The sequence below is a fragment of the Pseudophryne corroboree genome, unplaced genomic scaffold, assembly GCF_028390025.1.
Source record: "Pseudophryne corroboree isolate aPseCor3 unplaced genomic scaffold, aPseCor3.hap2 scaffold_504, whole genome shotgun sequence".
NCBI lineage: Eukaryota > Metazoa > Chordata > Amphibia > Anura > Myobatrachidae > Pseudophryne > Pseudophryne corroboree.
The window spans coordinates 250,446-275,267 of NW_026970109.1; the positions used below are offsets into that span (position 1 = coordinate 250,446).

General features: G+C 56.6%; 1 protein-coding gene across 1 annotated transcript in view; it reads left to right on the forward strand.

Annotated features, from left to right (window-relative positions):
• Positions 1 to 24,822, forward strand: part of POLR2A (RNA polymerase II subunit A) — an 88,794-nt gene that overhangs the window by 25,382 nt on the left and 38,590 nt on the right. Inside the window, exons 7-12 of the mRNA XM_063953951.1 lie at positions 12,902 to 13,122; positions 22,348 to 22,480; positions 22,715 to 22,839; positions 22,919 to 23,129; positions 23,225 to 23,434; positions 23,504 to 23,672. Coding sequence (XP_063810021.1) covers positions 12,902 to 13,122; positions 22,348 to 22,480; positions 22,715 to 22,839; positions 22,919 to 23,129; positions 23,225 to 23,434; positions 23,504 to 23,672 — 1,069 coding nt within the window. The remainder of the gene's footprint in view (positions 1 to 12,901; positions 13,123 to 22,347; positions 22,481 to 22,714; positions 22,840 to 22,918; positions 23,130 to 23,224; positions 23,435 to 23,503; positions 23,673 to 24,822) is intronic.

The following is a 24,822-nucleotide window of genomic DNA, read 5'->3' on the forward strand; positions in this document are numbered from 1 at the left end:
ATATGCCTGTGACAGGGGACTGTGCTAGGACCTCACCATGTTGGTGTAGTGCAGCGGCTGGAACCTTTGCTGGCATATGCCTGTGACAGGGGACGGTGCTAGGACCCCGCCATGTTGGTGTAGGGCAGCGGCTGGGAGCTCTGCTGGCATATGCCTGTGACAGAGGACGGTGCTAGGACCCCACCATGTTGTGTAGTGCAGCGGCTGGACTCTGCTGGCATATGCCTGTGACAGGGGACGGTGCTAGGACCCCACCATGTTGGTGTAGTGCAGCGGCTGGACTCTGCTGGGAATATGCCTGTGACAGGGGACGGGTGCTAGGACCCCGCCATGTTGGTGTGGGTGCAGTGGCTGGAACTGTGACAGGAGACGGGTGCTAGGACCCCACCATGTTGCTGTAGTGCAGCGGCTGAGACTCTGCTGGAATATGCCTGTGACAGGGGACGGTGCTAGGACCCCGCCATGTTGGTGTAGTGCAGCGGCTGGACCTCTGCTGGCGCCTGTGACAGGACGGTGCTAGGACCCCCGCAATGTTGGTGTAGTGCAGCGGCTGGTAGCTCTGCTGGCATATGCCTGTGACAGGGGACGGTGCTAGGACCCCACCATGTTGGTGTAGTGCAGCGGCTGGTAGCTCTGCTGGCATATGCCTGTGACAGGGGACGGTGCTTGGACCCCACCATGTTGGTGTAGTGCAGCGGCTGGGAGCTCTGCTGGAATACGCCTGTGACAGGGGACGGTGCTAGGACACCACCATGTTGGTGTAGTGCAGCGGCTGGGAGCTCTGCTGGCATATGCCTGTGACAGGGGACGGTGCTAGGACCCCGCCATGTTGGTGTAGTGCAAACGGCTGGGAGCTCTGCTGGCATATGCCTGTGACTGGACGGTGCTAGGACCCCACCATGTTGATGTAGTGCAGCGGCTGGTAGCTCTGCTGGCATATGCCTGTGAAGGGACGGTGCTAGGACCCCGCCATGTTGCTGTAGTGCAGCGGCTGAACCTTTGCTGGCATATGTCTGTGACAGGGGACGGTGCTAAGACCCCGCCATGTTGGTGTAGGGCAGCGGCTGGGAGCTCTGCTGGCATATGCCTGTGACAGGGGACGGTGCTAGGACCCCGCCATGTTGTTGGTGTAGGCAGCGGCTGGGAGCTCTGCTGGCATATGCCTGTGACAGGGGACGGTGCTAGGACCCCGCCATGTTGGTGTAGGGCAGCGGCTGGGAGCTCTGCTGGCATATGCCTGTGACAGGGGACGGTGCTAGGACCCCGCCATGTTGATGTAGGGCAGCGGCTGGGAGCTCTGCTGGCATATGCCTGTGACGGGACTGTGCTAGGACCTCACCATGTTGGTGTAGTGCAGCGGCTGGAACCTTTGCTGGCATATGCTGTGACAGGGGACGGTGCTAGGATCCGCCATGTTGGAGTAGTGCAGCGGCTGGGACCTCTGCTGGCGCCTGTGACAGGGGATGGTGCTAGGACCCCACCATGTTGGTGTGGTGCAGTGGCTGGGAGCTGTGACAGGGGACGGTGCTAGGGACCCCACCATGTTGGTGTAGTGCAGCGGCTGGACCTCTGCTGGAATATGCCTGTGACAGGGGACGGTGCTAGGGACCCCACCATGTTGGTGTAGTGCAGCGGCTGAGACCTCTGCTGGAATATGCCTGTGACAGGGGATGGTGCTAGGACCCCGCCATGTTGGTGTAGTGCAGCGGCTGGGACCTCTGCTGGCGCCTGTGACAGGGGGACGGTGCTAGGGACCCCGCCATGTTGGTGTAGTGCAGCGGCTGGTTAGCTCTGCTGGCATATGCCTGTGACAGGGGACGGTGCTAGGACCCAACCATGTTGGTGTAGTGCAGCGGCTGGGACCTCTGCTGGCGCCTGTGACAGGGGACGGTGCTAGGACCCCACCATGTTGGTGTAGTGCAGCGGCTGGTAGCTCTGCTGGCATATGCCTGTGACAGGGGACGGTGCTAGGACCCCGCCATGTTGGTGTAGTGCAGCGGCTGGGAGCTCTGCTGGCATATGCCTGTGACAGGGGACGGTGCTAGGACCCCGCCATGTTGGTGTAGTGCAACGGCTGGGAGCTCTGCTGGCATATGCCTGTGACAGGGGACGGTGCTAGGACCCCACCATGTTGATGTAGTGCAGCGGCTGGTAGCTCTGCTGGCATATGCCTGTGAAGGGACGGTGCTAGGACCCGCCATGTTGCTGTAGTGCAGCGGCTGGAACCTTTGCTGGCATATGCCTGTGACGGGACGGTGGCTAGGACCCCACCATGTTGATGTAGTGCAGCGGCTGGTAGCTCTGCTGGCATATGCCTGTGACAGGGGACGGTGCTAGGACCCCACCATGTTGGTGTAGTGCAGCGGCTGGGAGCTCTGCTGGTGCCTGTGACAGGGGACGGTGCTAGGACCCCACCATGTTGGTGTAGTGCAGCGGCTGGTAGCTCTGCTGGCATATGCCTGTGACAGGGGACGGTGCTTGGACCCCACCATGTTGGTGTAGTGCAGCGGCTGGGAGCTCTGCTGGAATACGCCTGTGACAGGGGGACGGTGCTAGGACCCCACCATGTTGATGTAGTGCAGCGGCTGGTAGCTCTGCTGGCATATGCCTGTGAAGGGACGGTGCTAGGACCCCGCCATGTTGCTGTAGTGCAGCGGCTGGAACCTTTGCTGGCATATGCCTGTGACGGACGGTGCTAGGACCCCACCATGTTGATGTAGTGCAGCGGCTGGTAGCTCTGCTGGCATATGCCTGTGACAGGGGACGGTGCTAGGACCCCACCATGTTGGTGTAGTGCAGCGGCTGGGAGCTCTGCTGGCGCCTGTGACAGGGGACGGTGCTAGGACCCCGCCATGTTGGTGTAGTGCAGCGGCTGGTAGCTCTGCTGGCATATGCCTGTGACAGGGGACGGTGCTAGGACCCCACCATGTTGGTGTAGTGCAGCGGCTGGGAGCTCTGCTGGCATATGCCTGTGACAGGGGACGGTGCTAGGACCCCGCCATGTTGATGTAGTGCAGCGGCTGGTAGCTCTGCTGGCATATGCCTGTGACAGGGGACGGTGCTAGGACCTCACCATGTTGGTGTAGTGCAGCGGCTGGAACCTTTGCTGGCATATGTCTGTGACAGGGGACGGTGCTAGGACCCCGCCATGTTGGTGTAGTGCAGCGGCTGGGAGCTCTGCTGGCATATGCCTGTGACAGGGGACGGTGCCTAGGACCCCGCCATGTTGGTGTAGGGCAGCGGCTGGGAGCTCTGCTGGCATATGCCTGTGACAGAGGACGGTGCTAGGACCCCACCATGTTGGTGTAGTGCAGCGGCTGGACCTCTGCTGGAATATGCCTGTGACAGGGGACGGTGCTAGGACCCCACCATGTTGGTGTAGTGCAGCGCTGGACCTCTGCTGGAATATGCCTGTGACAGGGGACGGTGCTAGGACCCCGCCATGTTGGTGTGGTGCAGTGGCTGGGAGCTGTGACAGGGGACGGTGCTAGGACCCCACCATGTTGCTGTAGTGCAGCGGCTGAGACCTCTGCTGGAATATGCCTGTGACAGGGGACGGTGCTAGGACCCCGCCATGTTGGTGTAGTGCAGCGGCTGGGAGCTCTGCTGGGCATATGCCTGTGACAGGGGACGGTGCTAGAATCCCCGCCATGTTGGTGTAGGGCAGCGGCTGGGAGCTCTCCTGGGCATATGCCTGTGACAGGGGACGGTGCTAGGACCCCGCCATGTTGGTGTAGGGCAGCGGCTGGGGAGCTCTGCTGGCATATGCCTGTGACAGGGGACGGTGCTAGGACCCCGCCATGTTGATGTAGTGCAGCGGCTGGTAGCTCTGCTGGCATATGCTGTGACAGGGGACTGTGCTAGGACCTCACCATGTTGGTGTAGTGCAGCGCTGGAACCTTTGCTGGCATATGCCTGTGACAGGGGACGGTGGCTAGGACCCCGCCATGTTGGTGTAGGGCAAGCGGCTGGGAGCTCTGCTGGCATATGCCTGTGACAGGGGACGGTGCTAGAACACCGCCATGTTGGTGTAGTGCAGCGGCTGGTAGCTCTGCTGGCATATGCCTGTGACAGGGGGACTGTGCTAGGACCTCACCATGTTGGTGTAGTGCAGCGGCTTGGAACCTTTGCTGGCATATGCCTGTGACAGGGGACGGTGCTAGGACCCCACCATGTTGGTGTAGTGCAGCGGCTGGGAGCTCTGCTGGCATATACCTGTGACAGGGGACGGTGCTAGAACACCGCCATGTTGGTGTAGTGCAGCGGCTGGGAGCTCTGCTGGCATATGCCTGTGACAGGGGACGGTGCTAGGGACCCCGCCATGTTGATGTAGTGCAGCGGCTGGTAGCTCTGCTGGCATATGCCTGTGACAGGGGGACTGTGCTAGGACCTCACCATGTTGGTGTAGTGCAGCAGCTGGAACCTTTGCTGGCATATGCCTGTGACAGGGGACGGTGCTAGGACCCCGCCATGTTGGTGTAGGGCAGCGGCTGGGAGCTCTGCTGGCATATGCCTGTGACAGGGGACGGTGCTAGGACCCCACCATGTTGGTGTAGTGCAGCGGCTGGACCTCTGCTGGAATATGCCTGTGACAGGGGACGGTGCTAGGACCCCACCATGTTGCTGTAGTGCAGCGGCTGAGACCTCTGCTGGAATATGCCTGTGACAGGGGACGGTGCTAGGACCCCGCCATGTTGGTGTAGTGCAGCGGCTGGGACCTCTGCTGGCGCCTGTGACAGGGGACGGTGCTAGGACCCCGCCATGTTGGTGTAGTGCAGCGGCTGGGAGCTCTGCTGGCATATGCCTGTGACAGGGGACGGTGCTAGGACCCCACCATGTTGGTGTAGTGCAGCGGCTGGTAGCTCTGCTGGCATATGCCTGTGACAGGGGACGGTGCTTGGACCCCACCATGTTGGTGTAGTGCAGCGGCTGGGAGCTCTGCTGGAATACGCCTGTGACAGGGGACGGTGCTAGGACACCACCATGTTGGTGTAGTGCAGCGGCTGGGAGCTCTGCTGGCATATGCCTGTGACAGGGGACGGTGCTAGGACCCCGCCATGTTGGTGTAGTGCAACGGCTGGGAGCTCTGCTGGCATATGCCTGTGATAGGGGACGGTGCTAGGACCCCACCATGTTGATGTAGTGCAGCGGCTGGTAGCTCTGCTGGCATATGCCTGTGAAGGGACGGTGCTAGGACCCCGCCATGTTGCTGTAGTGCAGCGGCTGAAACCTTTGCTGGCATATGCCTGTGACGGGACGGTGCTAGGACCCCACCATGTTGATGTAGTGCAGCGGCTGGTAGCTCTGCTGGCATATGCCTGTGACAGGGGACGGTGCTAGGACCCCACCATGTTGGTGTAGTGCAGCGGCTGGGAGCTCTGCTGGCGCCTGTGACAGGGGACGGTGCTAGGACCCCACCATGTTGCTGTAGTGCAGCGGCTGGAGCTCTGCTGGCATATGCCTGTGACAGGGGACGGTGCTAGGACCCCGCCATGTTGGTGTAGTGCAGCGGCTAGTAGCTCTGCTGGCATATGCCTGTGACAGGGGACGGTGCTAGGACCCCACCATGTTGGTGTAGTGCAGCGGCTGGGAGCTCTGCTGGAATACGCCTGTGACAGGGGACGGTGCTAGGACCCCGCCATGTTGGTGTAGGGCAGCGGCTGGGAGCTCTGCTGGCATATGCCTGTGACAGGGGACGGTGCTAGGACCCCGCCATGTTGATGTAGTGCAGCGGCTGGTAGCTCTGCTGGCATATGCCTGTGACAGGGGACTGTGCTAGGACCTCACCATGTTGGTGTAGTGCAGCGGCTGGAACCTTTGCTGGCATATGCCTGTGACAGGGGACGGTGCTAGGACCCCGCCATGTTGGTGTAGGGCAGCGGCTGGGAGCTCTGCTGGCATATGCCTGTGACAGAGGACGGTGCTAGGACCCCACCATGTTGGTGTAGTGCAGCGGCTGGGAGCTCTGCTGGCATATGCCTGTGACAGGGGACGGTGCTAGAACACCGCCATGTTGGTGTAGTGCAGCGGCTGGGAGCTCTGCTGGCATATGCCTGTGACAGGGGACGGTGCTAGGACCCCGCCATGTTGATGTAGTGCAGCGGCTGGTAGCTCTGCTGGCATATGCCTGTGACAGGGGACTGTGCTAGGACCTCACCATGTTGGTGTAGTGCAGCGGCTGGAACCTTTGCTGGCATATGCCTGTGACAGGGGACGGTGCTAGGACCCCGCCATGTTGGTGTAGGGCAGCGGCTGGGAGCTCTGCTGGCATATGCCTGTGACAGAGGACGGTGCTAGGACCCCACCATGTTGGTGTAGTGCAGCGGCTGGACCTCTGCTGGCATATGCCTGTGACAGGGGACGGTGCTAGGACCCCACCATGTTGGTGTAGTGCAGCGGCTGGACCTCTGCTGGAATATGCCTGTGACAGGGGACGGTGCTAGGACCCCGCCATGTTGGTGTGGTGCAGTGGCTGGGAACTGTGACAGGGGACGGTGCTAGGACCCCACCATGTTGCTGTAGTGCAGCGGCTGAGACCTCTGCTGGAATATGCCTGTGACAGGGGACGGTGCTAGGACCCCGCCATGTTGGTGTAGTGCAGCGGCTGGGACCTCTGCTGGCGCCTGTGACAGGACGGTGCTAGGACCCCGCAATGTTGGTGTAGTGCAGCGGCTGGTAGCTCTGCTGGCATATGCCTGTGACAGGGGACGGTGCTAGGACCCCACCATGTTGGTGTAGTGCAGCGGCTGGTAGCTCTGCTGGCATATGCCTGTGACAGGGGACGGTGCTTGGACCCCACCATGTTGGTGTAGTGCAGCGGCTGGGAGCTCTGCTGGAATACGCCTGTGACAGGGGACGGTGCTAGGACACCACCATGTTGGTGTAGTGCAGCGGCTGGGAGCTCTGCTGGCATATGCCTGTGACAGGGGACGGTGCTAGGACCCCGCCATGTTGGTGTAGTGCAACGGCTGGGAGCTCTGCTGGCATATGCCTGTGACTGGACGGTGCTAGGACCCCACCATGTTGATGTAGTGCAGCGGCTGGTAGCTCTGCTGGCATATGCCTGTGAAGGGACGGTGCTAGGACCCCGCCATGTTGCTGTAGTGCAGCGGCTGGAACCTTTGCTGGCATATGTCTGTGACAGGGGACGGTGCTAAGACCCCGCCATGTTGGTGTAGGGCAGCGGCTGGGAGCTCTGCTGGCATATGCCTGTGACAGGGGACGGTGCTAGGACCCCGCCATGTTGTTGGTGTAGGGCAGCGGCTGGGAGCTCTGCTGGCATATGCCTGTGACAGGGGACGGTGCTAGGACCCCGCCATGTTGGTGTAGGGCAGCGGCTGGGAGCTCTGCTGGCATATGCCTGTGACAGGGGACGGTGCTAGGACCCCGCCATGTTGATGTAGGGCAGCGGCTGGGAGCTCTGCTGGCATATGCCTGTGACGGGACTGTGCTAGGACCTCACCATGTTGGTGTAGTGCAGCGGCTGGAACCTTTGCTGGCATATGCCTGTGACAGGGGACGGTGCTAGGACCCCACCATGTTGGTGTAGTGCAGCGGCTGGGAGCTCTGCTGGCATATGCCTGTGACAGGGGACGGTGCTAGAACACCGCCATGTTGGTGTAGTGCAGCGGCTGGGAGCTCTGCTGGCATATGCCTGTGACAGGGGACGGTGCTAGGACCCCGCCATGTTGATGTAGTGCAGCGGCTGGGAGCTCTGCTGGCATATGCCTGTGACAGGGGACTGTGCTAGGACCCCACCATGTTGGTGTAGTGCAGCGGCTGGACCTCTGCTGGAATATGCCTGTGACAGGGGACGGTGCTAGGACCCCACCATGTTGGTGTAGTGCAGCGGCTGGACCTCTGCTGGAATATGCCTGTGACAGAGGACGGTGCTAGGACCCCACCATGTTGGTGTAGTGCAGCGGCTGGGAGCTCTGCTGGCATATGCCTGTGACAGGGGACGGTGCTAGAACACCGCCATGTTGGTATAGTGCAGCGGCTGGGAGCTCTGCTTGCATATGCCTGTGACGGGACGGTGCTAGGACACCACCATGTTGGTGTAGTGCAGCGGCTGGGAGCTCTGCTGGCATATGCCTGTGACAGGGGATGGTGCTAGGACCCCGCCATGTTGGTGTAGTGCAACGGCTGGGAGCTCTGCTGGCATATGCCTGTGCCAGGGGACGGTGCTAGGACCTCACCATGTTGGTGTAGTGCAGCGGCTGGAACCTTTGCTGGCATATGCCTGTGACAGGGGACGGTGCTAGGACCCCGCCATGTTGGTGTAGTGCAGCGGCTGGGAGCTCTGCTGGCATATGCCTGTGACAGGGGACGGTGCTAGGACACCACCATGTTGGTGTAGTGCAGCGGCTGGTAGCTCTGCTCGCATATGCCTGTGACAGGGGACGGTGCTAGGACCCCACCATGTTGGTGTAGTGCAGCGGCTGGGAGCTCTGCTGGCATATGCCTGTGACAGGGGACGGTGCTAGGACCCCACCATGTTGGTGTAGTGCAGCGGCTGGTAGCTCTGCTGGCATATGCCTGTGACAGGGGACGGTGCTAGGACCCCGCCATGTTGATGTAGTGCAGCGGCTGGTAGCTCTGCTGGCATATGCCTGTGACAGGGGACGGTGCTAGGACCTCACCATGTTGGTGTAGTGCAGCGGCTGGAACCTTTGCTGGCATATGTCTGTGACAGGGGACGGTGCTAGGACCCCGCCATGTTGGTGTAGTGCAGCGGCTGGGAGCTCTGCTGGCATATGCCTGTGACAGGGGACAGTGCTAGGACCCCGCCATGTTGGTGTAGGGCAGCGGCTGGGAGCTCTGCTGGCATATGCCTGTGACAGGGGACGGTGCTAGGACCCCGCCATGTTGGTGTAGGGCAGCGGCTGGGAGCTCTGCTGGCATATGCCTGTGACAGGGGACTGTGCTAGGACCTCACCATGTTGGTGTAGTGCAGCGGCTGGAACCTTTGCTGGCATATGCCTGTGACAGGGGACGGTGCTAGGACCCCGCCATGTTGGTGTAGGGCAGCGGCTGGGAGCTCTGCTGGCATATGCCTGTGACAGAGGACGGTGCTAGGACCCCACCATGTTGGTGTAGTGCAGCGGCTGGACCTCTGCTGGAATATGCCTGTGACAGGGGACGGTGCTAGGACCCCACCATGTTGGTGTAGTGCAGCGGCTGGACCTCTGCTGGAATATGCCTGTGACAGGGGACGGTGCTAGGACCCCGCCATGTTGGTGTGGTGCAGTGGCTGGGAACTGTGACAGGGGACGGTGCTAGGACCCCACCATGTTGCTGTAGGGCAGCGGCTGAGACCTCTGCTGGAATATGCCTGTGACAGGGGACGGTGCTAGGACCCCGCCATGTTGGTGTAGTGCAGCGGCTGGGACCTCTGCTGGCGCCTGTGACAGGACGGTGCTAGGACCCCGCAATGTTGGTGTAGTGCAGCGGCTGGTAGCTCTGCTGGCATATGCCTGTGACAGGGGACGGTGCTAGGACCCCACCATGTTGGTGTAGTGCAGCGGCTGGTAGCTCTGCTGGCATATGCCTGTGACAGGGGACGGTGCTTGGACCCCACCATGTTGGTGTAGTGCAGCGGCTGGGAGCTCTGCTGGAATACGCCTGTGACAGGGGACGGTGCTAGGACACCACCATGTTGGTGTAGTGCAGCGGCTGGGAGCTCTGCTGGCATATGCCTGTGACAGGGGACGGTGCTAGGACCCCGCCATGTTGGTGTAGTGCAACGGCTGGGAGCTCTGCTGGCATATGCCTGTGACTGGACGGTGCTAGGACCCCACCATGTTGATGTAGTGCAGCGGCTGGTAGCTCTGCTGGCATATGCCTGTGAAGGGACGGTGCTAGGACCCCGCCATGTTGCTGTAGTGCAGCGGCTGGAACCTTTGCTGGCATATGTCTGTGACAGGGGACGGTGCTAAGACCCCGCCATGTTGGTGTAGGGCAGCGGCTGGGAGCTCTGCTGGCATATGCCTGTGACAGGGGACGGTGCTAGGACCCCGCCATGTTGTTGGTGTAGGGCAGCGGCTGGGAGCTCTGCTGGCATATGCCTGTGACAGGGGACGGTGCTAGGACCCCACCATGTTGGTGTAGTGCAGCGGCTGGGAGCTCTGCTGGCATATGCCTGTGACAGGGGACGGTGCTAGAACACCGCCATGTTGGTGTAGTGCAGCGGCTGGGAGCTCTGCTGGCATATGCCTGTGACAGGGGACGGTGCTAGGACCCCGCCATGTTGATGTAGTGCAGCGGCTGGTAGCTCTGCTGGCATATGCCTGTGACAGGGGACTGTGCTAGGACCCCACCATGTTGGTGTAGTGCAGCGGCTGGACCTCTGCTGGAATATGCCTGTGACAGGGGACGGTGCTAGGACCCCACCATGTTGGTGTAGTGCAGCGGCTGGACCTCTGCTGGAATATGCCTGTGACAGAGGACGGTGCTAGGACCCCACCATGTTGGTGTAGTGCAGCGGCTGGGAGCTCTGCTGGCATATGCCTGTGACAGGGGACGGTGCTAGAACACCGCCATGTTGGTGTAGTGCAGCGGCTGGGAGCTCTGCTGGCATATGCCTGTGACGGGACGGTGCTAGGACACCACCATGTTGGTGTAGTGCAGCGGCTGGGAGCTCTGCTGGCATATGCCTGTGACAGGGGATGGTGCTAGGACCCCGCCATGTTGGTGTAGTGCAACGGCTGGGAGCTCTGCTGGCATATGCCTGTGCCAGGGGACGGTGCTAGGACCTCACCATGTTGGTGTAGTGCAGCGGCTGGAACCTTTGCTGGCATATGCCTGTGACAGGGGACGGTGCTAGGACCCCACCATGTTGGTGTAGTGCAGCGGCTGGGAGCTCTGCTGGCATATGCCTGTGACAGGGGACGGTGCTAGGACCCCACCATGTTGGTGTAGTGCAGCGGCTGGTAGCTCTGCTGGCGCCTGTGACAGGGGACGGTGCTAGGACCCCGCCATGTTGGTGTAGGGCAGCGGCTGGGAGCTCTGCTGGCATATGCCTGTGACAGGGGACGGTGCTAGGACCCCGCCATGTTGGTGTAGTGCAGCGGCTGGGAGCTCTGCTGGCATATGCCTGTGACAGGGGACGGTGCTAGGACACCACCATGTTGGTGTAGTGCAGCGGCTGGTAGCTCTGCTGGCATATGCCTGTGACAGGGGACGGTGCTAGGACCCCACCATGTTGGTGTAGTGCAGCGGCTGGGAGCTCTGCTGGCATATGCCTGTGACAGGGGACGGTGCTAGGACCCCACCATGTTGGTGTAGTGCAGCGGCTGGTAGCTCTGCTGGCATATGCCTGTGACAGGGGACGGTGCTAGGACCCCGCCATGTTGGTGTAGTGCAGCGGCTGGTACCTCTGCTGGCATATGCCTGTGACAGGGGACGGTGCTAGGACCCCGCCATGTTGGTGTAGTGCAGCGGCTGGTACCTCTGCTGGCATATGCCTGTGACAGGGGACGGTGCTAGGACCCCGCCATGTTGCTGTAGTGCAGCGGCTGGGAGCTCTGCTGGCATATGCCTGTGACAGGGGACGGTGCTAGGACCCCACCATGTTGGTGTAGTGCAGCGGCTGGGAGCTCTGCTGGCATATGCCTGTGACAGGGGACGGTGCTAGGACCCCACCATGTTGGTGTAGTGCAGCGGCTGGGAGCTCTGCTGGCATATGCCTGTGACAGGGGACGGTGCTAGGACCCCGCCATGTTGGTGTAGTGCAGCGGCTGGTAGCTCTGCTGGCATATGCCTGTGACAGGGGACGGTGCTAGGACCCCGCCATGTTGGTGTAGTGCAGCGGCTAGAGCTCTGCTGGCGCCTGTGACAGGGGACGGTGCTAGGACACCACCATGTTGGTGTAGTGCAGCGGCTGGTAGCTCTGCTGGCGCCTGTGACAGGGGACGGTGCTAGGACCCCGCCATGTTGATGTAGTGCAGCGGCTGGGAGCTCTGCTGGCATATGCCTGTGACGGGACGGTGCTAGGACCCCGCCATGTTGGTGTAGTGCAGCGGCTGGTAGCTCTACTGGCATATGCCTGTGACAGGGGACGGTGCTAGGACCCCGCCATGTTGGTGTAGTGCAGCGGCTGGGAGCTCTGCTGGCATATGCCTGTGACAGGGGACGGTGCTAGGACCCCGCCATGTTGGTGTAGTGCAGCGGCTGGGAGCTCTGCTGGCATATGCCTGTGACAGGGGACGGTGCTAGGATCCCGCCATGTTGGAGTAGTGCAGCGGCTGGGAGTTCTGCTGGCATATGCCTGTGACAGGGGACGGTGCTAGGACCCCGCCATGTTGGTGTAGTGCAGCGGCTGGGAGCTCTGCTGGCATATGCCTGTGACAGGGGACTGTGCTAGGACCCCGCCATGTTGGTGTAGCACAGAGCCCGTGTGGCTGGTACCCTGTAGAGTTTGCTGTATCTGTTCACATGAGATCCTGGTAGGAACTGGGGTAACTGCCTCTGAGTTTTGGGGAGACTGGTGTTTGGTAATTCTGAGATGTTGGTAGAAGCCCTGTGACTGATGTTACGTAGGAGGTATCTGTTTTATATAATGCCTTCCAATAAGTGTGTGATACGGAGAATGTACCTTATCTGTGAGCGCTGTATTCCAGGAGAGGGAGCTTAGAATAAGAGGGGTACGGATTTTATGTCCTACATCCGGTACCCTCAGACTGTACCTATTACCGCATTATCTCTGGAATAGCTGCAGCCACATACACAGCACTGTACACTGCCACATACACAGCACCTGCATCTGTACCATACGGCCCGGGAAGAGATAACAGGGGGGTACACAGAGCTTATGTCAGATGCTGCTGAGGGGGACGATGACGGAGGAGCCAGCTGTGAGGCCATCTTTCCTCCACTAACGTGACCCCTGCTTTCTTCTCAGGCCATGCAAAAGTCGGGTCGTCCCCTTAAGTCTCTGAAGCAGCGGCTGAAGGGGAAGGAGGGACGTGTCCGTGGAAACCTCATGGGGAAACGTGTAGATTTCTCTGCTAGGACAGTCATTACACCTGACCCAAACCTTTCCATTGACCAAGTTGGTGTTCCAAGGTCAATTGCTGCAAACATGACCTTTCCAGAAATTGTGACTCCATTCAACATTGATAGGTGAGTTTCCTGCAGGTTCCTTCTGAGCAGGCTTCTTGTGACGGGAGATAAGAGCCCCCATGTCTGTGTCAAGTAATGCATCGGTTCAGGTTATGTGGAAGGGTATCTTGAAGCCTTTCCTCTTAGTCTACTGCTCTGTAGCCCAATCCTGAACCAGTTACACTCCCACCCACCATCCTCCTTACTCCAATCGCCTGAACCATCCCACTAAACCGTTGTTGTGCTCTCCCCTTCTCCACCCGTCCACCACCCACCAAACCTCTGTACGATCCCACTAATCCATTGTTGTGCTCTCCCCTTCCCCACCCCACCGCCACCCACCAAGCCTCTGAACCATCCCACTAATCCGTTGTTGTGCTTTCCCCTTCTCCACCCCGCCAACACCCACCAAGCCTCTGAACCATCCCACTAATCCATTGTTGTGCTCTTCCCTTCCCCACCCCACCGCCACCCACCAAGCCTCTCTCCCATCCCACTAATCCATTGTTGTGCTCTCCTCTTCCCCACCCCACCGCCACCCACCAAGCCTCTCTCCCATCCCACTAATCCATTGTTGTGCTCTCCTCTTCCCCACCCCACCGCCACCCACCAAGCCTCTCTCCCATCCCACTAATCCGTTATTGTGCTTTCCCCTTCTCCACCCCGCTGCCACCCACCAAGCCTCTGTACATCCCACTAATCCGTTGTTGTGCTTTCCCCTTCTCCACCCCGCCGCCACCCACCAAGCATCTGAACCATCCCACTAATCTGTTGTTGTGCTCTCCTCCTCTCCACCCCGCTGCCACCCACCAAGCCTCTGTACATCCCACTAATCCGTTGTTGTGCTTTCCCCTTCTCCACCCACCAAGCATCTCTCCCATCCCACTAATCCATTGTTGTGCTCTCCCCTTCCCCACCCCACCGCCACCCACCAAGCCTCTCTCCCATACCACTAATCCATTGTTGTGCTCTCCCCTTTTCCACCCCGCCGCCACCCACCAAGCATCTCTCCCATCCCACTAATCCATTGTTGTGCTCTCCCCTTCCCCACCCCACCGCCGCCCACCAAGCCTCTGTAACATCCCACTAATCCGTTGTTCTGCTCTCCCCTTCTCCACCCCGCCGCCGCCCACCAAGCATCTCTCCCATCCCACTAATCCATTGTTGTGCTCTCCCCTTCCCCACCCCACCGCCGCCCACCAAGCCTCTGTACCATCCCACTAATCCGTTGTTGTGCTTTCCCCTTCTCCACCCCGCCACCACCCACCAAGCCTCTGAACCATCCCACTAATCTGTTGTTGTGCTTTCTCCTTTCCCACCCCGCCGCCACCCACTGATCCGTTGTAGTGCTCTCCCCTCCCACTACCCACCAAGCCTCTGTACCATCCCACTAATCTGTTGTGCCCCACCCCGCCACCACCCACCAAGCCTCTGTAGTGCTCCCTCCTCCCACTACCCACCAAGCCTCTGTACCATCCCACTTATCCGTTGTAGTGCTCTCCCCTCCCACTACCCACCAAGCCTCTGTACCATCCCACTGATCCGTTGTAGTGCTCTCCCCTCCCACTACCCACCAAGCCTCTGTACCATCCCACTGATCCGTTTTAGGGCTCTCCCCTCCCACTACCCACCAAGCCTCTGAACCATCCCACTAACCTGTTGTGCCCCACCCCGCCACCACCCACCAAGCCTCTGTACCATCCCACTAATCTGTTGTGCTTTCTCCTTTCCCACCCCGCCGCCACCCACTGATCCGTTGTAGTGCTCTCCCCTCCCACTACCCACCAAGCCTCTGAACCATCCCACTAATCTGTTGTAGTGCTCTCCCCTCCCACTACCCACCAAGCCTCTTTACCATCCCACTGATCCGTTGTAGTGCTCTCCCCTCCCACCACCCACCAAGCCTCTTTACCATCCCACTGATCCGTTGTAGTGCTCTCCCCTCCCACCACCCACCAAGCCTCTTTACCATCCCACTGATCCGTTGTAGTGCTCTCCCCTCCCACTACCCACCAAGCCTCTTTACCATCCCACTGATCCGTTGTAGTGCTCTCCCCTCCCACTACCCACCAAGCCTCTTTACCATCCCACTGATCCGTTGTAGTGCTCTCCCCTCCCACCACCCACCAAGCCTCTTTACCATCCCACTGATCCGTTGTAGTGCTCTCCCCTCCCACTACCCACCAAGCCTCTTTACCATCCCACTGATCCGTTGTAGTGCTCTCCCCTCCCACCACCCACCAAGCCTCTTTACCATCCCACTGATCCGTTGTAGTGCTCTCCCCTCCCACTACCCACCAAGCCTCTTTACCATCCCACTGATCCGTTGTAGTGCTCTCCCCTCCCACTACCCACCAAGCCTCTTTACCATCCCACTGATCCGTTGTAGTGCTCTCCCCTCCCACCACCCACCAAGCCTCTGTACCATCCCACTGATCCGTTGTAGTGCTCTCCCCTCCCACCACCCACCAAGCCTCTGTACCATCCCACTGATCCGTTGTAGTGCCCCACCCCGCCACCACCCACCAAGCCTCTGTACCATCCCACTGATCTGTTGTAGTGCTCCCTCCTCCCACTACCCACCAAGCCTCTGTACCATCCCACTGATCCGTTGTAGTGCTCTCCCCTCCCACCACCCACCAAGCCTCTGTACCATCCCACTGATCCGTTGTAGTGCCCCACCCCGCCACCACCCACCAAGCCTCTGTACCATCCCACTGATCTGTTGTAGTGCTCCCTCCTCCCACTACCCACCAAGCCTCTGTACCATCCCACTGATCCGTTGTAGTGCTCTCCCCTCCCACCACCCACCAAGCCTCTGTACCATCCCACTGATCTGTTGTAGTGCTCCCTCCTCCCACTACCCACCAAGCCTCTGTACCATCCCACTGATCCGTTGTAGTGCTCTCCCCTCCCCACTACCCACCAAGCCTCTGTACCATCTCACTGATCCGTTGTAGTGCTCTCCCCTCCCCACTACCCACCAAGCCTCTGTACCATCCCACTGATCCGTTGTAGTGCTCTCCCCTCCCACCACCCACCAAGCCTCTGTACCGTCCCACTGATCTGTTGTAGTGCTCTCCCCTCCCCACTACCCACCAAGCCTCTGTACCGTCCCACTGATCCGTTGTAGTGCTCTCCCCTCCCACCACCCACCAAGCCTCTGTACCGTCCCACTGATCTGTTGTAGTGCTCTCCCCTCCCACCACCCACCAAGCCTCTGTACCGTCCCACTGATCCGTTGTAGTGCTCTCCCCTCCCACTACCCACCAAGGCTCTGTACCGTCCCACTGATCCGTTGTAGTGCTCTCCCCTCCCACTACCCACCAAGCCTCTGTACCATCCCACTGATTCATTGTAGTGCCCCACCCCGCCACCACCCACCAAGCCTCTGTACCATCCCACTGATCTGTTGTAGTGCCCCACCCCGCCACCACCCACTGATCCGTTGTTTTGCTCCCTCAACCCCCTACTGTCGCTCTTACTCCAAGCTTCTGCAGCGTTCCATTGATGGTTTATTGTGGACTCAGGATTTTTGTAGTATTAAATGTTTGTGGTTTTTGTTTTATTACATTTTTCTCTATCGTCCTAGTGGATGCTGGGGTTCCTGAAAGGACCATGGGGAATAGCGGCTCCGCAGGAGACAGGGCACAAAAAGTAAAGCTTTTTCCGATCAGGTGGTGTGCACTGGCTCCTCCCCCTATGACCCTCCTCCAGACTCCAGTTAGATTTTTGTGCCCGGCCGAGAAGGGTGCAATCTAGGTGGCTCTCCTAAAGAGCTGCTTAGAGAAAGTTTAGCTAGGTTTTTTATTTTACAGTGATTCCTGCTGGCAACAGGATCACTGCAACGAGGGACTGAGGGGAGAAGGAGTCAACTCACCTGCGTGCAGGATGGATTGGCTTCTTGGCTACTGGACATCAAGCTCCAGAGGGACGATCACAGGTACAGCCTGGATGGTCACCGGAGCCACGCCGCCGGCCCCCTTGCAGATGCTGAAATCAGAAGAGGTCCAGAATCGGCGGCTGAAGACTCCTGCAGTCTTCTAAAGGTAGCGCACAGCACTGCAGCTGTGCGCCATTTTCCTCTCAGCACACTTCACACGGCAGTCACTGAGGGTGCAGGGCGCTGGGAGGGGGGCGCCCTGGGAGGCAAATGAGTACCTATAAAGGCTAAAAATACCTCACATATAGCCCTAGAGGCTATATGGAGATATTTAACCCCTGCCTAATTTTTCTAAATAGCGGGAGACGAGCCCGCCGGAAAAGGGGCGGGGCCTATCTCCTCAGCACACGGCGCCATTTCCTCTCACAGCTCCGCTGGTCAGGACGGCTCCCAAGTCTCTCCCCTGCACTGCACTACAGAAACAGGGTAAAACAGAGAGGGGGGGGCACTTTTATGGCGAGATTTTGATATAACAAAGCAGCTATAAGGGAGCACTTATTATAAGGCTATCCCTGATATATATATAGCGCTTTTGGTGTGTGCTGGCAAACTCTCCCTCTGTCTCCCCAAAGGGCTAGTGGGTCCTGTCTTCGTTAGGAGCATTCCCTGTGTGTCTGCTGTGTGTCGGTACGTGTGTGTCGACATGTATGAGGACGATATTGGTGTGGAGGCGGAGCAATTGCCAAATATGAGGATGTCACCCCCTAGGGAGTCGACACCAGAATGGATGCCTTTATTTATGGAACTACGGGATAGTGTCAACACGCTAAAGCAGTCGTTTGACGACATGAGACGGCCGGACAATCAATTAGTGCCTGTCCAGGCGACTCAAACACCGTCAGGGGCTGTGAAACGCCCTTTGCCTCAGTCGGTCGACACAGACCCAGACACAGGCGATGACTCCAGTGGTGACGGTGACGAATCAACCGTATTTTCCAGTAGGGCCACACGTTATATGATTTTGGCAATGAAGGAGGCGTTACATTTAGCTGATACTACAGGTACCACTAAACAGGGTATTATGTGGGGTATGAAAAAACTACCTATAGTTTTTCCTGAATCAGAAGAACTAAATGACGTGTGTAATGAAGCGTGGGTTGCCCCTGATAAAAAGCTGATAATTTCAAAGAAATTATTGGCATTATACCCTTTCCCGCCAGAGGTTAGGGAGCGCTGGGAAACACCTCCTAGGGTGGACAAGGCGCTAACACGCTTATCTAAACAAGTGGCGTTACCCTCTCCTGAGACGGCCGCACTTAAAGATCCATCAGATAGGAGGATGGAAAATATCCAAAAAAGTATATACACACATGCAGGTGTTATACTACGACCAGCTGTAGCGACTGCCTGGATGGGCAGTGCGGGGGTAGTTTGGTCAGAATCCCTGATTGAAAATATTGATACCCTGGACAGGGACAATATTTTACTGTCGTTAGAACAAATAAAGGATGCATTTCTTTATATGCGTGATGCACAGAGGGATATATGCACACTGGCATCACGGGTAAGTGCTATGTCCATTTCGGCCAGAAGAGCTTTATGGACGCGACAGTGGACAGGCGATGCGGATTCAAAACGGCATATGGAAGTTTTGCCGTATAAAGGGGAGGAGTTATTTGGAGTCGGTCTATCAGATTTGGTGGCCACGGCTACAGCCGGGAAATCCACCTTTCTACCTCAAGTCACTCCCCAACAGAAAAAGGCACCGACTTTTCAACCGCAGCCCTTTCGTTCCTTTAAAAATAAGAGAGCAAAGGGCTATTCATATCTGCCACGAGGCAAAGGTCGAGGGAAGAGACAGCAACACGCAGCTCCTTCCCAGGATCAGAAGCCCTCCCCGGCTTCTACAAAAGCCTCAGCATGACGCTGGGGCTTCTCAAGCGGACTCGGGGACGGTGGGGGGTCGTCTCAAAAATTACAGCGCGCAGTGGGCTCACTCGCAAGTAGATCCCTGGATCCTGCAGATAATATCTCAGGGATACAGGTTGGAATTAGAGACAGATCCACCTCGCCGTTTCCTGAAGTCTGCTTTACCAACGTCCCCCTCCGAAAGGGAGACGGTTTTGGAAGCCATTCACAAGCTGTACTCTCAGCAGGTGATAGTCAAGGTACCTCTTCTGCAACAAGGGAAGGGGTATTATTCCACTCTTTTTGTGGTACCGAAGCCGGATGGCTCGGTAAGGCCTATTCTAAATCTGAAGTCCTTGAACCTGTACATAAAGAAGTTCAAGTTCAAAATGGAGTCACTCAGAGCAGTGATAGCGAACCTGGAAGAGGGGGACTTTATGGTATCCTTGGACATCAAGGATGCGTATCTCCACGTTCCAATTTACCCCTCACACCAGGGGTACCTCAGGTTCGTTGTACAAAACTGTCACTATCCGTTTCAGACGCTGCCGTTCGGATTGTCCACGGCACCTCGGATCTTTACAAAGGTAATGGCCGAGATGATGATTCTTCTTCGAAGAAAAGGCGTATTAATTATCCCATACTTGGACGATCTCCTAATAAGGGCGAGGTCCAGAGAACAGCTAGAGATGGGATTAGCACTGTCTCAAGAAGTGCTAAAACAGCACGGGTGGATTCTGAATATTCCAAAATCCCAGTTAATGCCGACAACTCGTCTGCTGTTCCTAGGGATGATTCTGGACACGGTTCAGAAAAAGGTTTTTCTCCCGGAGGAAAAAGCCAAGGAGTTATCCGAGCTTGTCAGGAACCTCCTAAAACCAGGAAAGGTGTCTGTACATCAATGCACAAGAGTCCTGGGAAAAATGGTGGCTTCTTACGAAGCAATCCCTTTCGGCAGATTCCATGCAAAGGGATCTGTTGGACAAATGGTCAGGGTCGCATCTTCAGATGCACCTGCGGATAACCCTGTCTCCAAGGACAAGGGTGTCTCTTCTGTGGTGGTTGCAGAGTGCTCATCTATTGGAGGGCCGCAGATTCGGCATACAGGATTGGATCCTGGTGACCACGGACGCCAGCCTGAGAGGCTGGGGAGCAGTCACACAAGGAAGAAACTTCCAGGGAGTATGGACGAGCCTGGAAACGTCTCTTCACATAAACATTCTGGAACTAAGAGCAATATACAATGCTCTAAGCCAGGCAGAACCTCTGCTTCAGGGAAAACCGGTGTTGATCCAGTCGGACAACATCACGGCAGTCGCCCATGTGAACAGACAGGGCGGCACAAGAAGCAGGAGTGCAATGGCAGAAGCTGCAAGGATTCTTCGCTGGGCAGAGAATCATGTGATAGCACTGTCAGCAGTGTTCATCCCGGGAGTGGACAACTGGGAAGCAGACTTCCTCAGCAGACACGATCTTCACCCGGGAGAGTGGGGACTTCATCCAGAAGTCTTCCACATGCTGGTAACCCGTTGGGAAAGACCAATGGTGGACATGATGGCGTCTCGCCTCAACAAAAAACTGGACAGGTATTGCGCCAGGTCAAGAGATCCGCAGGCAATAGCTGTGGACGCGCTGGTAACGCCTTGGGTGTACCAGTCGGTGTATGTGTTTCCTCCTCTGCCTCTCATACCAAAAGCATTGAATTATACGGCAAAGAGGCGTAAGAACGATACTAGTGGTTCCGGATTGGCCAAGAAGGACTTGGTACCCGGAACTTCAAGAGATGATCACGGAAGATCCGTGGCCTCTACCTCTAAGGAGGGACTTGCTTCAGCAGGGTCCCTGTCTGTTTCAAGACTTACCGCGGCTGCGTTTGACGGCATGGCGGTTGAACGCCGGATCCTAAAGGAAAAAGGCATGCCGGAAGAAGTCATTCCTACTTTGATTAAAGCAAGGAAGGAAGTAACCGTGCAACATTATCACCGAATTTGGCGAAAATATGTTGCGTGGTGCGAAGATCGGAGTGCTCCGACGGAGGAATTTCAACTGGGTCGATTCCTACATTTCCTGCAATCAGGATTGTCAATGGGTCTCAAATTGGGATCTATTAAGGTTCAAATTTCGGCCCTGTCGATTTTCTTTCAAAAAGAATTGGCTTCAGTCCCTGAAGTCCAGACTTTTGTTAAGGGAGTGCTGCATATACAGCCTCCTGTGGTGCCTCCAGTGGCACCGTGGGATCTCAATGTGGTTTTGGACTTCCTAAAATCTCATTGGTTTGAACCACTAAAAAAGGTGGATTTGAAATATCTCACATGGAAAGTGACCATGCTTCTAGCCCTGGCTTCTGCCAGGAGAGTGTCAGAATTGGCAGCTTTATCTTACAAAAGCCCATATCTGATTTTCCATTCGGACAGGGCAGAACTGCGGACTCGTCCGCATTTTCTCCCTAAGGTGGTGTCAGCATTTCATCTGAACCAGCCTATTGTAGTGCCTGCGGCTACAAGTGACTTGGAGGACTCCAAGTTACTGGACGTTGTCAGAGCATTAAAAATATATATTGCAAGGACAGCTGGAGTCAGAAAATCTGACTCGTTGTTTATATTGTATGCACCCAACAAGATGGGTGCTCCTGCGTCTAAGCAGACGATTGCTCGTTGGATCTGTAGCACAATCCAACTTGCACATTCTGTGGCAGGCCTGCCACAGCCTAAATCTGTAAAGGCCCACTCCACAAGGAAGGTGGGCTCATCTTGGGCGGCTGCCCGAGGGGTCTCGGCATTACAACTTTGCCGAGCAGCTACGTGGTCAGGGGAGAACACGTTTGTAAAATTTTACAAATTTGATACTCTGGCTAAGGAGGACCTGGAGTTCTCTCATTCGGTGCTGCAGAGTCATCCGCACTCTCCCGCCCGTTTGGGAGCTTTGGTATAATCCCCATGGTCCTTTCAGGAACCCCAGCATCCACTAGGACGATAGAGAAAATGAGATTTTACTTACCGATAAATCTATTTCTCGGAGTCCGTAGTGGATGCTGGGCGCCCATCCCAAGTGCGGATTATCTGCATAAATTGTACATAGTTATTGTTAACTAATTCGGGTTATTGTTGAAGGAAGCCATCTTTCAGAGGCTCCGCTGTTATCATACTGTTAACTGGGTTTAGATCACAAGTTGTACGGTGTGATTGGTGTGGCTGGTATGAGTCTTACCCGGGATTCAAAATCCTCCCTTATTGTGTACGCTCGTCCGGGCACAGTACCTAACTGGAGTCTGGAGGAGGGTCATAGGGGGAGGAGCCAGTGCACACCACCTGATCGGAAAAAGCTTTACTTTTTGTGCCCTGTCTCCTGCGGAGCCGCTATTCCCCATGGTCCTTTCAGGAACCCCAGCATCCACTACGGACTCCGAGAAATAGATTTATCGGTAAGTAAAATCTCATTTTTCGATTTGTTTTCAGGCTACAGGAGTTGGTGCGACGAGGAAACAGTCAGTATCCAGGAGCCAAATACATTATTCGTGATAATGGTGATCGGATTGACCTGCGATTCCACCCAAAGCCCAGTGACCTGCATCTCCAGATCGGTTACAAGGTAAGGCCTCTAATATCGGTCTCATCTGACGTGTAGAATGCGTGCGGTCCCTGGGAGAGCGCGCCCAGCAGTCTGCGTCACTGGTGGGGTTTCTCCCGGTAATGTGAGTAGATGCTCGGCAGCTATTCGCGTGGTGGCGGTGAGCAGGCGCCACTTTCTCTCGGTGTGGCTGCAAGTGTGAGCGCCAGGTCACAATCTGTACATTAGCTGACGCCTCTCTTGCCTCCTATGTAGGTAGAGCGACACATGTGTGACGGGGATATAGTCATCTTCAACAGACAGCCCACGCTGCACAAAATGTCTATGATGGGGCACAGAGTCCGTATCCTGCCATGGTCCACGTTCCGACTGAACCTCAGGTGAGGGCTCGCTCTGTCTGCTTTGTAGTGTGTGGATCTCTGTGATCAGGCGTTTAGAAGTCTTTCTGTCACCGCCCAGTGTCACCACTCCGTACAATGCTGACTTTGATGGGGACGAGATGAATCTACACCTCCCACAGTCTCTGGAAACACGAGCAGAGATTCAGGAGCTGGCGATGGTGCCACGTATGATTGTCACTCCTCAGTCCAACCGGCCAGTCATGGGTATTGTGCAGGACTCACTGACGGCTGTGCGCAAATTCACCAAGAGGGACGTTTTCTTAGAGAGGGTGAGTAGCCCGTCTCCTCCTGACTTGTGTGGTGCTGTTTCTCGCCCCGTATGGGTCACACAGATGTCAGTACTGATGGATTATGTCTCTTACAGGGCGAGGTTATGAACCTGCTCATGTTTCTCTCCACATGGGAAGGGAAAGTTCCTCAGCCGGCAATCTTAAAGCCACGTCCTCTTTGGACAGGAAAGCAGATTTTCTCGCTGATCGTTCCGGGGCATATTAATTGTATTAGAACGCACAGCACCCACCCAGATGAAGAAGACAGCGGCCCCTACAAGCACATTTCTCCAGGAGACACAAAGGTGGGTATCGGCTCATGAGGTGCACAAGATATCGCTCTGCAGTGTGTAACCTCCACCTTCTCTGTCCAGGTCATTGTAGAGAATGGGGAGCTGATAATGGGAATCCTGTGTAAGAAATCACTGGGGACATCTGCTGGATCCTTGGTGCATATTTCATACCTTGAGATGGGTCATGATACAACTCGTCTGTTCTATTCCAACATCCAGACCGTCATCAATAACTGGCTTCTGATTGAAGGTGCGTAGAATGGCGCAATGCCTCTTTATATGGCGGGTGACGCCGGGTTTTAGCGCTAGGTTAATAACAGCTGCTATGTCATAGGGATTCATCTTCCATCAGCTGTGATACCGGTTATAGCTATAGATGGTTTATATACCTGTGCCGCATCGTAAATGTTCCTTATATCATAATAGCTGTAATACACTGCAGTGCTGGGGTCCTCTATACTGTCGTGTCATTTATATACCCGTGTTCCCATACAGCTCTCCTCCCTGTAATGTGCTATATGTGACAGTGCTGGGGTCCTCTACACTGTCCTGTCACATATAGACCCGTGTTCCCATACAGCTCTCCTCCCTGTAATGTGCTATATGTGACAGTGCTGGGGTCCTCTATACTGTCCTGTCACATATAGACCCGTGTTCCCATACAGCTCTCCTCCCTGTAATGTGCTATATGTGACAGTGCTGGGGTCCTCTATACTGTCCTGTCACATATAGACCCGTGTTCCCATACAGCTCTCCTCCCTGTAATGTGCTATATGTGACAGTGCTGGGGTCCTCTATACTGTCCTGTCACATATAGACCTGTGTTCCCATACAGCTCTCCTCCCTGTAATACAGTGTAATGTGCTATATGTGATGGTGCTGGGCTCCTCTATACTGTCCTGTCACATATAGACCCGTGTTCCCATACAGCTCTCCTCCCTGTAATGTGCTATATGTGACTGTGCTGGGATCCTCTATACTGTCCTGTCACATATAGACCTGTGTTCCCATACAGCTCTCCTCCCTGTAATACACTGTAATGTGCTATATGTGACATTGCTGGTATCCTCTATACTGTCCTGTCACATATAGACCCGTGTTACCATACAGCTCTCCCTGTAATACACTGTAATGTGCTATATGTGACAGTGCTGGGATCCTCTATACTGTCCTGTCACATATAGACCTGTGTTACCATACAGCTCTCCTCCCTGTAATACACTGTAATGTGCTATATGTGACAGTGCTGGGATCCTCTATACTGTCCTGTCACATATAGACCCGTGTTCCCATACAGCTCTCCTCCCTGTAATACACTGTAATGTGCTATATGTGACAGTGCTGGGATCCTCTATACTGTCCTGTCACATATAGACCTGTGTTACCATACAGCTCTCCTC